Genomic DNA, 13605 nt, shown 5'->3' with positions numbered 1-13605 from the left:
GTAAACGTAACCGTAAAACGTAAGTCGTAGTACGGTACGTACGTTAGTAGTACGACTAACGTAGTTACGTACTATTTAGTTAAGTAAGGTAGTAGTATATATATATATATATATATATATATATATATATATATATATATAAAATCTGCGATAGAGCAACTTTTTCTTATTTATTGTGTATAACATATTGTGTATAACATATGTGCAATAAGTATGAGCATATTTAACTTCTGCATATATCTTTCACTTTCTTTAGAGAATAATCAAATATGTATTATGTACAGTCAGCAATTAAAAGATTGCAAAGATTTCAATATTTTCTTTTTGATGGATTTCAGAATGCAACTTACTTACCGAGTAATTGGTTCTTATTTACGTTATCCATAAGCTTGACAAGTAGGCTGCATTCCGAAATTCATTGAAAAAGTGTTCCAATCTTTTAGTTGCCGACTGTATATTCGATGTTATCTCTTATTTTTTATTGCACCTCTCATCTCTTTGTTATTAACTTATCACATATATTAAATGACATTTTATTATATCAACAACATGCATGACTTAGCTACCAACTATCTTCTATTTTCTCGTGACAAAAATAAATTTAATCTCGTAGATTATCATATAGTGATTTATTTGAAAATATTTTCCTTATATCCAATTCCTCATTCAATAAAAAACTAAATACTTTTGCTTGATTTTGATTTTTGACGTTAGAATCACAATATCGTAGTAAGTAGTTTTAACTGCTTACTACGATATTGTGATCTTTAGATTAGGAGATCTTTCCCAATGACCTTGAATTTAACATATGTTATCAAGATTATGAACTTGAGTGACTTCCAACAAATTTTAGCTGACGCTCGTCCTTCATTAAAAAGTTATTAAAAAAAAGTTTGAAAAAATAACATCTTATTTTGGTTATATTGTATATAAAACAGAAACTGTTCTCAATTATATCCCCCTACATGCATTCCACCTCTTCCATTTGCTTAGTTGCGCGCGATTTTCCACGCGAACACAAGTTCACTGTTTTAGTAGAAAATGTGAATAGCTACGTAGTTTAAGGGAGGGTTAGAGTTAGGTTATTATATATCCATGGATAAAATATACTTTAAAGCAAAAAATTTTTGTTTTATATGTTAGAAAAGAGATATCATATATGTTTTTTCTTAAACTTTTTTTGTTAATAACTTTTTAATGAAGAACGAGCGACGGCTAAAACTTGTTGGAGATTACTCAAGATCATGATCTTGACAACATATGTCAAGGTCATGGGGAGGGGGGAGTCCCCTAATTTAAAGATTTATTTGTGTTTATTTTTATTTATTTCTCTATTTTCTTTTTATTTAAATGGCTTTTGCCTCCACGATTGAGACATATTTTCTTCCTCATTAATGGCTCCTGCGACGGCGCGCCACGATACGAATAGATGCACGCCACGCTCCGCGCACAACCTAAGGAACCAAAAGGAAGGGCGCTATATTTGTATATTCTAGCTATATTTGTATATTCACACTGGAAAGTCAATAGGAGTCGGCACAGTTTTGGAGTAGGATTAACCAAACATGGAAAGATGTCATCGTTGAATTTAGGAAAGACTATGTCCAGTTTGGGCTCTGAACAACATTGAGACCTAGCTAGGATTGTAGAGCATAAAAAAAAGGAATAAAAAGTTCCATATGCATAATTTTGTAAAAAAATGAGTCCCTTGAGTGCGACAGTTGTTCAAAGTTCGTTATTATGATCGTATATTGTATGCTGTGTAGGACTGATTTAATTTCTCGAATCGTCTAGTATCTGGAATATATCTAATCTCGACGAAGACAACTAAATCCTTTTTTGGATTCCCTCAAATGAATAATTATAAATGGTATATAGGGTGCGTCACCAAAATCCGGATAAAATTCAATTTAAATTTTCCGCTATATTGTGCCTCTGCCAGAAATTGTTGTTGGCGTCCGACAATGCTTCTAGTAAACAGTCATATTCTCAAAATGGCCGCGATGTTGAAACCAAATACGGAGTATAATCGAAGAGCCACGATCATCGAAGGCCTTTGCGCTGAGCGCTCAGTAACGGAAGTAATTCTATTTGGTTCTTTGGATATCCGAGATCAATCGTTTATGATGTTGTGGCAAAATATACGGCTTTAGAACAGTCAACGATGAAGGTTCCAATATGCTAGCAAGAAAGAGTTTCTCGAAAGAACACATCGCGAGGACGTTATTGAAAGGGTTTCAAGCGCTGATTTCGGATGACCCAAGGCAATTAGCATCGATTGATATAAGCGAGCAACAATGCGTCGAATTGCCGAGGAAGATCTTCGATACAAATCATACACATTAAAGATACGACAGATGCTCTCTAGCTGCCAGGACAAGCCGAGTTGCTCGCCTCCCATTCTGGTCTCCCAACAACTCAGAATTAAATCCCTTGGACTGCTACGTATGGAGCGTAGTTGAAAGTCAAACAAGTCTCGACATTCCAATGTGATGTCATTAAGGTTCCTGACTAGTTGCGTCGGTCATGTTGAAATTGTGATGTCAGAAGCGAGAAATGACACGTTAATTTATGTTGCCATTTTTAAATAAAGACAATTTGAATGAAACGAAATGACGAAATCTCTAAAACATTTGTAAAAATCGATGAAAACTGCCCTTTCCTCCCTTGATAGTAAATAAGTGGTCGTAAAAGGCACGTAAAATGAACCTAGATTCGGGCAAAAACACGATCCAATAGCTGTTGAAACGAATAAAATATATGCTTTTACATATAAAATTCCAAAATAACTTTAGTTTTCATCGATAATTACGACTTTGATAAGTACGATAAGAGACAAGTCACATTTTCAAAATAATAACGAAATGGCATGCAATATAAATTTCATCTTCAAAACGTTCATTTTTCCACGCCTATAAGTTCGGCCATTTATCATAGTGCGACGCTAACACACAAGCACGAGCTCATGTTCGTGAGCTCGCCTGCGGCGCGCCAAGAGAGTGAACGAGACAGCGAACTCTTTCTTACAAGTAGCTTGTTTTAAGCGATCGAAAATGCTTTTTCGGTCGCTCGGCCCTAGGCATATCAATAAGGGGGTATCCTAAATAACATATAAGTTTTAATAAATAAATTCTAGTATAGTGTACTTCCTCCCCTTAATCCAGAATAGTATAAATCATGTTAAAACGCAATGTTTACGAGATATTTAATTGTTTACGATTTTTCAAGCACGTTATATAGTATATCTCTCCTTCATAAATTCAAGCAGCAAGAATAATTCAATAGAAGTAAAATTTTACCGGAAAAAGATTATAAACCAGCATTTTTTAAAAAAAAGTTTCGAAAGACCATCAGAAAAGAAATGCGTATGTTCAAGACTCGAGACTTGCGAAGAAAAATCAAATAGTTGCAAAAAGCATTTTTCATTTATAAAACGAAAGATTGATTGTATGAAAAAAAACGATATAAAAAAATGTGCGTATTCGAAATAACTACAAAATGAGACGTGGAACATTAAAATCGATCTATTAGTTCAGTAGAAAAAAAATTTAAAAAACACTGAAAAAGGCCTTTTTTTCACTCGCTCTCTGTTCATTGAGATTTAATCACGAAGCTTTGAAATGTGGCCCTCGTAAAATGTAGCCCTCGTAATGACGAATAAATTTAGCCCTGAACAAGCCTGAAAATGTTCATTAATTTTTGCAAAAAGCCATTTGTTCACTAAAAATTTATCTGTGGAAAACTTAATTTCTTTATCTTTGAGCAGTCGTATAGCAATTTACAAGGATTTTGCTTCTTCAAAAGTTGCATTATCACATACACTTAATAACAAAACGATTTTTTTTGCAATTAAACTATTATAAAACAACTTTAAAACTTTGGGTATCTTTTTCCATATAAAAAAAAAACAGAAATAATTTCGTTAATATGCATCAAATCAAATAGTTGTATCAAGCATTCGAAATCTGACATTTTTCTACGAATTTAAAAAAAAAGATTATTTTCCGATTTATTAGGAGCGGAAACAATAATTTTTTTTCAATAAATCACTATGGCTTTAATTTCTAAGATTGAGAGTTCAGTCTAACATCAATTTGTTAAGGAAGAATTGTACTTTTGCTGTTGGAAAACTCGAATTTTTTGCTGCCGAAAAAGTTTGTTTAAAACCATTAGAAAGTTGAAAAACGTGAGCGAGGCAATGCATCGGGCGCAGTAAGGGCAGGATTGATAAAAAATATGTTTAAAAAAAAAATAAAACATTCAGTTTTTTTTGTTTAAAATGTTGTTAATGTTTTTAATGTTTTATGTATGTTTTAAATGGCTTTAGAAAAGTATTATGTATATTTAAAACAAAAAAAAATACCTTTTAAACATATATTTATTATATTTTATTAAAACGTATGTTACTTTCAAGTATTTTGAAACGTTTCTGAGGTACATTTTAGCATTTAATTTTATTTCCACCTACTTCCTCATTTTTCTTAAATTTGAGCGTATTATCACATAAATATATGTATATTTGAATGTGTTGTTTGCTATTTAATTTTATTTGATTGTATATATTTTAAGTTACGTAAATTTAAACAATAGCGTGGCATTTTGCTAATGTGGTCCTTTATGTGTATTGATTACTCACGGCTTCCTTTTGAGATTTTTATTTCAAAATAATTATTCCTTAAACTAATTGTAGTTCTAGTACTATATTTTTCAGTGTAAAAAATACAATATTAAAAAATTCTTAAAAAATTCTTAAAAAATTCTTAGAATTCTATGAAAAGAAAATTAACAATTGTCTCTTGTAATTTTTCTGTAAAGTTGATATTCAAAAAATTATTAAAGATCAATTTTCTGCAATTTTTATCAATTAATATCTTATTAATTATTGCTAAATGATAGAGGATCTTTATTCTCAGTTTAGTCTATTCTGCCCTCGTGTGAAAGATTTATCATTATTTTCCAAAAACTCTATATACTTAAAGTTATATGAATACATGTGTATGTATATACATTTATATACATACATATATTCTGCAACATATTCTACTTTTTTGTTAATTTTATAACCAAACTACTGTTTTCTAAACGAAACTAAGTTTTTAAGATTATTTTTATGGAAGGCCACATTATCATCTATGTTTGATTCGCCATTATGCAATGTTGTCACATTTTTATTAATATTGTCCTAAGTAATAAATATTTTTTTATTTTGAGTCTAGAATCGATTCAACATTTTAATGAATGTAATTGTCAAGTTTTAAACTTAAATATTCATTATTAACCAAGTTAAAATGTAACTGGAGTATCACTACTTCTCTACTAAATAGTATTAAAAACACATTAAAAAAAATAACGTTTTAAACATTTGTTTTAAATTGTTTAAAAAAAAGCATGTTTAATTTAATCTGTTTAAAACATTTATTTAAAAAAAAGTTTTAAACAAAACAATCCTGGAGGGAAGCCAGTGCAGTCGAGTGGGAAAGATTGGTCTGCTCGGTAATTCGTGCGTATTTGATTTCGTGTGTTAAAATTTGCTAAATTTATATTTTCTCAACAATGAATTGACGTGGAAATCTGATTTTTTAAAATCTAAGGTAGCTCGACGAGATATAAACAAATAGTTTAACTAAACTACTGTTTCGCAAAGTAATTGTAATCATGAAGTTTTTAGTTTTTTGTTTCTTGAATTTTTATTTTTTTCAATTTATTATTAAAAAATTACGTTTAAATATGGAGTATATGTGTAATTAACAAATTTAAGTCACATTAGCTATGTTTCTTTATTTAACATGCCGTAAAAAATATTCAATTGGACAATTAAATATACAGAATTATCAGTACAAAATTATTTTTATGAATTTAATTGCAGACAAATATGACATATGTAAACAAATAATAAGTAATTTGTTAAATGTTAGTGTAACTGTTAAATATAGTTGCAAAATATTTTTCATGTAATATTAATTTACTTTTATATTTGTGAAAGTTAATGTTATATCTTTAATAGTTACGCTAACATTTGCCAAATTATTTATTTGTTTACATATGTCATATGCATCTGCAATTAAATTCACAAAAACAATTTTGTACTGATAATTTCGTACATTTAATTGTCTAATTGGACACTTTTTACAACGTATTAAATAAAGAAACATAGTTATATGTGACTTAAATTTGTTAATCAGACAGCGTTCCAATCTCTTAAACGTGATTTTTTAATAATAAATCGACAAAATAAATTCAAGAAAGAAAAAATTTTCTGAACTAAAAATTTTATGATTACAATTCGAGATTTTTTAACAGCAAATTCAATTCTTCCTTGACAAATTGTCAGACGGAACTATTAATCTTAAAAATTAGAGCCATAGTGATTTATTGAAAAAAAATTATTATTTCGGCTCTTAATAATCGGAAGGTAATCTTTTTTTTTAAATTCGTAGAAAAATATCAAATTTCGAATGCTTTACACAGCTATTTGATATGATGCATATTAACGAAATTATTTCCGTTTTTTTATACGGAAAAATATATCCCACATTTTAAAGTTTTATAATAGTTTAACTGCAAAAAAATCGTTTTGTTATTAAGTGATAGTGCAACTCTTGAGGAAGCAAAATCTCTGTAAATTGCTGTGCGACTGCTCAAAGATAAAGAAATTAAGTTTTCCGCAGACAGGTTTTTAGTGAACAAATAGCTTTTTGCAAAAATTAATGAACATTTCAGGACTAGATTTGTTCGTCATTATGTTTGTCATTTACTATATTTTACGAGAATTTCAAAGCTTTGCGTTTAAATCTCACAGAACGAGTGGCAAGATCTCTTTCGATATTTTTTAATTTTTTTTTACTAAACTAATAGATCGAATTTTAATGTTTCATTTTGTATTTCGAATATCTACATTTTTTATACTGAATTTTTTTCTATGTAACTAATAACTTTTTAAGAAAAACGTGCTTTTTGCAATAATTTGATTTTTTTAAATATATTTTCTTCATAAGTCTCGAGTCTCAAACATACGCACTTCTTTTCTGATGGCCTTTCGAGAAGACTTTCGTGAAGAGAAATGCTGATTTATAATTTTTTTCCGATAAAATTCTACTTCTACTGTTTTATTCTATATAACTGAACTATTCTTGCTATTCGAGTTTATGAAGGAGAGGTATACTATATAACGCGCATGAAAAATCGTAAACAATTAAATATCTCTAAATAAACTGTTGCATTTTAATATTGCATTTTATACTATTCTGGATTTTATACTATTCTGGATTAATGGGAGGGGTACACTATTACTAATTTATTAAAACTTATATGTTATTTAGAATGCCCCTCGCCTCTTATTGCCTAGGGCTGATTGCTGAGAAATCATTTTCGATCGTTTGAAACAAGCTACTAGTGTAAGAAGAAGCTCGCTGTTTCGTTCACTCTCGGTGCCCGCAAGCGAGCACATGGGCTCGTGCTTAAATATGGCTTAAATGTGATACTGTTTCGCCAGACCACCGTCTGATGATTCTATGTCACCACTGCTGAGTAGTCAGGAACCTTAAGAACCACTATTGAGGCAATATTCGTCGGCATGGACAATGCTACATTACAGCGTGCGTGCGAACTTTAGACCGAGAATAGAGGCCGTCATTCAAACTAATAGGGGATATATAATGGGGGATAAGGGGAGAATAATTGTGTTCAGGGATCCCCCAAGTGCCTTGGAAAAAAGATTTTTGTAATATTTAATTTTTCATTAAAAACATTTTGTTTAAAGAAATTGTTTGATTTGTCCGGATTTTGGTGCATATTAACATATTAATAAAACTTGTATATTAATCGATGAAGAGGAAGCAGAGACACTCAAAAGTATGAAACAAAAGATTTTAATTACCTAATTGAAATGTGACTAATTGAAATATGAACCTTATCTCTCTTCAATTTCCTCATTGGAACTTTCTAAAAGTAAAAAATATTATTAACTGTTTTTACTGACATATGAATGTCTTCATTAAAGTATTGGGCATATCCCAGATATCATATAATTGTCATTACGTGCACACAATACCCAACCGTACAACATCATTTTTGCAAGCGCAATAATATTCTGGTTTGAACTTCTTCACTGTCACAAGTAGGTCGGTTCTAACTCAGATCCTCTAAGAGAGGTGTGGGTATCCACGGGAAGGGGAGGAGGTGAAATCACTGGGCGAGGGAGATGATGTCACGGAAGAAGGGTAAGAAAACATCATAGGAAGTGACGTCACTAGGCAAGAAGAAGACGTCATAGGGGGTGTGCGGAGGATAACGTTACAGTGGATGATGTTGCGGAGCGGGGGAAGAGGAAGATGTCCCGGGTTGCGGAAAATGACGTAGCGGGGAAAGTTGCGAAAACTTGCATCTGCATCGCGGTGATGATGTCACATGGGGTCAATGGCCGGCTAGCGCGATCCGCCGCCGCCGACTCCGGGCGTGGTCCGCCTCCGAGCGTGATTCGCCGCCGGTCCCTATCGCAGCTTCCGAGAGCGGTTCTCACTGTGTACTATATTTACCATTAATAATTATTATCTCTTATACGTTGCTATCTCTATTTTCTCGCAAGCGGAATATTTTACTTATTTATTATATTATATTATATTTTATTTTGTATAATTATTCGCAATAATAAGAGCGCGATTTATTGAGCGCTATGATAGGATTTATTGACCGTAGAGATAGGAAGGAATGATAGAGAGAGTAAATAATTTTAAACACAGAGTTAATCCCGGTTAATCCATATTCGTTTATTTTTACACATATATTTTATCACATTTTTAATATCTGCTCTGCTCCAATATGAATGTCGTCGTCTTCTCAAATTGTTGTTTGTGAAGATGTTGTAATGAAGAAGAATAAATCGACAAACGAATAAGTCTGTAGAGAAAAATTTTTCACAAACAAATATAAATAAAATACTTACTTGCTCGATTCATGTTGCACGTTCCAAAAAAAGGACAGATTTACCTGTCCTTGAATTTATGAGGAAATCCAGTACCGACACATATCAATATGTGATATTGTACAAACTTCATTACGCGTAACTTCACCTTTATGCCCTAATATCTTTTTCGAGCAAGAACTATTAATGCGAGTCAGCACATTGCGGAAACGAAATTTCCGATCGCGAATCATTTGGTCGATTGTTGGACACCTACGGTTAGCCATGGTACACAGATTAACTTTTTGCAAAAATATTCGCGGATATTTATGTGATCATTTCCAATAAAAAATGCAAATATCAGATTTTTAATAAAAGATTTTTAGATACATCCATTGATAACATTAATGTAATCTGATAAATTGCAGCGACTGCTAATTTGTAAGTTTCAGTATGACTTTGTCAGCGTAATATAAGAAATTTTTTTCAAGGACATTTAACATGCTTTGCAATGACAATGATTAATGTAATATGATACAAATGCGACATTGCTAAATAATACATATAATATGATATTGAGATGCGACGTTGCCAAATAGTGCAATATCAACTAATATACAGCTGCTTTGTTTGCGTAATTTAAGATTTTTTCAAGAATGATGATCATTAATATAATTTGATACAAATGATATGACGTTAAATAATACAGATAATAATGCGATATATTTTTGAGGCTTCCACGGGTGATTTTTATATAAAAATTATGCGTTTCGCGGATTCCTGTGTCTAGATCCATTCTTGGAATGCCAATGTTTCGTAAATTTTGCAGTCCACTTCATCAGGGCGAGGAGCAGCCTGATACTGAGGTGTTTCTCTGGGTCATTCTTTTTATATCACGCTACTTGTTGGAGTGGGGGGAGGAGGGGAGAAAAGAATTATGGGTCGGGGGGAGGTGGGGAAATTAATCAGTCTTTAATAAGGGGAGAATAGTTTTCATATTTTATTTATGTTTAGTAGCCATTATCTCTATTTAGATTGTTAGGACGTTTTTGTATCTCTATGGCTTCTCTACTTTCTTGGAAAGTATAATGTAATATTGGCTATTGTGGTCGTTTTATCAAACAATGTTTTATCAAATTGTTTCGATGTTGTGTTCTGATATGCTGACATGTTTTAGCCTGACATCAAGTTGGTGTTCTTTTATGATTGATCATTCTTCCGATTTCTCTAATGTATACTTGCCCATAGAAATAAGGTATTTTGTATATTCCTGCGGAGCGGAGTGGAGATTTTTGATCTTTAGGATTTCTTAATATTTGTCCTATTTTTTTGGGTAGTTTGAAGATAATTCGGATATTATGTTTGTTTAATATCCTGCCAATCCAATCTGTTGTTCCTTTGACATATGGGAGAATGGATGGGATCCCTTCGTCTGATTGTCAGAGACCGTTGTCTTATCTGCATTGATTGTTTTGATTATTTTCTTTTTTGTCGTGTCCGTTTTTTCTGTAAGATTACTTTTAAGTGGTTAAGTTCTATCTGTAGATGTTCTTTGTCAGAGATGGTGAAAGCTCTATATACAAGTGAGTTGATTGCAGACTATTTTTGTGCTGGATGATAGTGCGATTCTGCATGTAGGTATTTGTTTGTGTTGGTTTTCTGTACACTTGATAGCCTAAGATACTATCAGCTTTCTTAGAAATAAGAACATCTAGAAAGGGGAGTTTTCTGTTTTCCTCTATGTTTATAGTGAAGTGGATATTTGGATGTTGATTGTTGAGAAAAATAAGGAATTTATGGAGTTCGGGTTTGCCGTGTCTCTATATCACGAATGTGATTTTCATAATGGAACCAAACTTCTGATTTTTAGATATTTTTCTGAGGATGTTTTTTTGGATCTTTTCTCTGTCTATTTCCGATATTTTGTAAAGTTGTTCGAAGCTTCGCGGATGAGCATGAGGTCACGCCATGTTCGCGGTAAGACCATAATCGTCTCGGATCTCGGCTATTGTAGCGTCGGCTATTGCTCGTGCGATTTGCGAAAAGCATTCTTACGTGGCGTGAACTCGTGCCATCGAGAGTTAGCGTAATTAATAATTGTCGTGATCTTGTCAACGAGAGTTAGAGATTAACCAAATATATTTGTTATTTCTTATGGTTAGTAAGTATGGTGTGATTTATTGCCGCCGTCTATTCTTTTCCATACGGTCCTCTATCCTCGATCACGAACCACCCTCTCTGCCATTTCTGGGGCTGAGTTGCCGGTTACGAGAGCCATCGACGTTCGCAGTTCTGTAGAAAATCGCATAGAGAATTTTCCGATTAATTTCGATAAAGAGTAGCACGCTTACTCCTTAGCGTCTAACTATGGTTTCCGAGATCTTGCGGGGCCCTCAGGAGAGGTCGCGTTACAATGTTTTCTGTCGCGTTTCCGGTGAGATCAAACGAAAGTTCGTTATAAGGACGGGAATTCTGCCGATTCGAGAAAGAATTAAAATTAGCGGTGAATGCACGACAAAGTTGCGCCACGCTCGTGAGTGCGATTGCAACATACTAACACATAGTGGTAGAATCCTCTTACTTATTCTATTGTTATATATTTATTCAAATGTCTATTAGTCTCAGGGTACCGGAAATAAAAACATATTAATGTGAAATAACATATATTTTATTTTATTATAAAAGCTTACAATTCTTTCTGGCGTGACCACTAGTTAAATATTTTAAATACATTTTGTAAAGCACAATTCTTTGCATGTTTTCCACATCGTATAGTATTACAATCATCTAGATGATTGTAATATTTTATTACTAAAGACATCTTTGTAATGAGCATCCAGAATTTCGATGATGACATTATTGGTGTCGAATAAATTCACCAGCCATTTTCATTCTTCATATTCCTTGATATACGAGTTTTATCCTCTTCTATCACGGCCTCCGTAATTAAATGCCTCGCCGTGCCGTCGAAACCATTTTGTCGCTCCATCGCAATTCATGATGATAAACATTCAACCAGGAAGCGCAAGATTTGTCTTATCAAAAAATGCCATGGCATAGGATGTGAAAAAATGTGTGTGAGAATGGTCTCCTTTTCAACACTGCTATAATACTTCTTTAACGAAAAATCTTTTTTCGATAAATCCTTACAGCTTCACAAATGTTGATATGATGTAATTCTTCAAGACTATGCTTCATCCCGGTTTTTCTCTCCCTTTTAAAGTTTTAAATGCTTGCTAATCTTCAAATTTACATAATCTTGCGTACTACATTGAACAACGGAGTACTCGATTTCACGATCGTGTATGATGAGGTAATAGGTGATAGTATTGGTGGGAACATTCTCCTTGCAGTCAAATTTTATGCGTATCCACAGTGATGTTATTAACGGATTCGTTTTGTTGCGAGCAATCAATGACCTCGAAAGGCCCTTTCTCAATAAACGAGAGAATGTTGAGTAACGTTTCGAAGTAGATGATTCCATATGCTTTACGAAAATGCGCATACATATCAAACAGGACAACCTATCTTTTTTTGTCAAAATCCATTTAAATCATCATACGGATAAAATTTTGAATTTAGATATACTTTCACGTTACTCAAATTATAATCGTCGAACACGTTAACATCTCGTGATATGGTATTCTTTTGAACGGTCTGCAGAGCAAAGGTAACATATCACTTCTCAAGTTGAGTCGCCGTTTTGACAGCCTATGCTTTGTCGTATTCTGTAACAGAGGATACTCGTACAAATCCCACGAGCGAAAACTCATGCTCAGATGATGACCGCTTTCCAATGCTCGCAACATTGATAATTTATTGATATTGTTTAACGCAACGTAAGACATCCGCCACTGTATTTTAAATAATTCAATCTCAAACTCCGTCACAGGATTCCCATCAAGCAATTGTAATCATTGCGCGCTCGTATCAAAATCAATTTGTGGCGAGCATTGACTACCACGCATTTGTAATCCTCACAAAAGCAACAGCATGTTGAGCGACAAAATTAGTGCAAAAATTAAAGTATCTTTCCTTCGTGTCGGATCTAGAGTTTCATCCAGTGTACAACGTAATCAAAATTTGTCGTATGTCAATGATACATAATTCTTGATGTATTAATGATTCTGACATTTCTGTTGCGGTCAATCTCCACATCGTTGAGTTCATATCAAATTTCATAAAAAATGAATACCACGCAATTTCCAAGCAATATTTGATCTGATTTTTCTTCTTTACCGTCAATCTTCCTTGTAAAGAAAACTGTCGCACGACAACGTGTACAAATCCTGCTTCTGTATGGGTATCCGTATCTCGTTACTATGTCCAAACATAATGTATATGGATTGTACGTATGAATCTCAAATCTTGACAATGCAGTCGTCAAAGATCAACTCATCGGTAATATTCAGGATGTCAGTCATTTCGTACAATGAAATCCAACTTTAAAAATGCAACGTTGGCGCAGTAAGTTTTTTTGGTACTACAGGTGTAGTCTTTCCAATAAAAGGTGTATCTCTCGTCTGTTTCGGCTATTTGTACAACACAAGCATCTCACATTAGCTGTACATGCAACCTAATGGTGATCTCTTCTCCGCGAAAATCAAGCAATCAGCCGTCTTAAGTACTACGCGAAGATCCGTAATGCTCCATACAACGATCGGAAGATAAATGATCTGCGTCGGCCTTTTCGATATCTTATATCC

General features: G+C 33.0%; 1 protein-coding gene across 1 annotated transcript in view; it reads left to right on the top strand.

Annotated features, from left to right (window-relative positions):
• Positions 1 to 2346, top strand: part of LOC105620580 (kinesin-associated protein 3) — a 16725-nt gene extending 14379 nt beyond the window's left edge. Inside the window, exon 19 of the mRNA XM_012202071.1 lies at positions 2154 to 2346. Within this exon, the coding sequence (XP_012057461.1) occupies positions 2154 to 2346 (193 nt within the window). The remainder of the gene's footprint in view (positions 1 to 2153) is intronic.
• The last annotated feature ends 11259 nt before the right edge of the window (positions 2347 to 13605 follow it).

This window comes from Atta cephalotes (assembly GCF_000143395.1).
Source record: "Atta cephalotes unplaced genomic scaffold scaffold00027, whole genome shotgun sequence".
Classification (NCBI taxonomy): domain Eukaryota; kingdom Metazoa; phylum Arthropoda; class Insecta; order Hymenoptera; family Formicidae; genus Atta; species Atta cephalotes.
The sequence above is the reverse complement of the archived record's forward strand: the minus strand, read 5'-3'. Positions and strand labels throughout refer to the sequence as shown.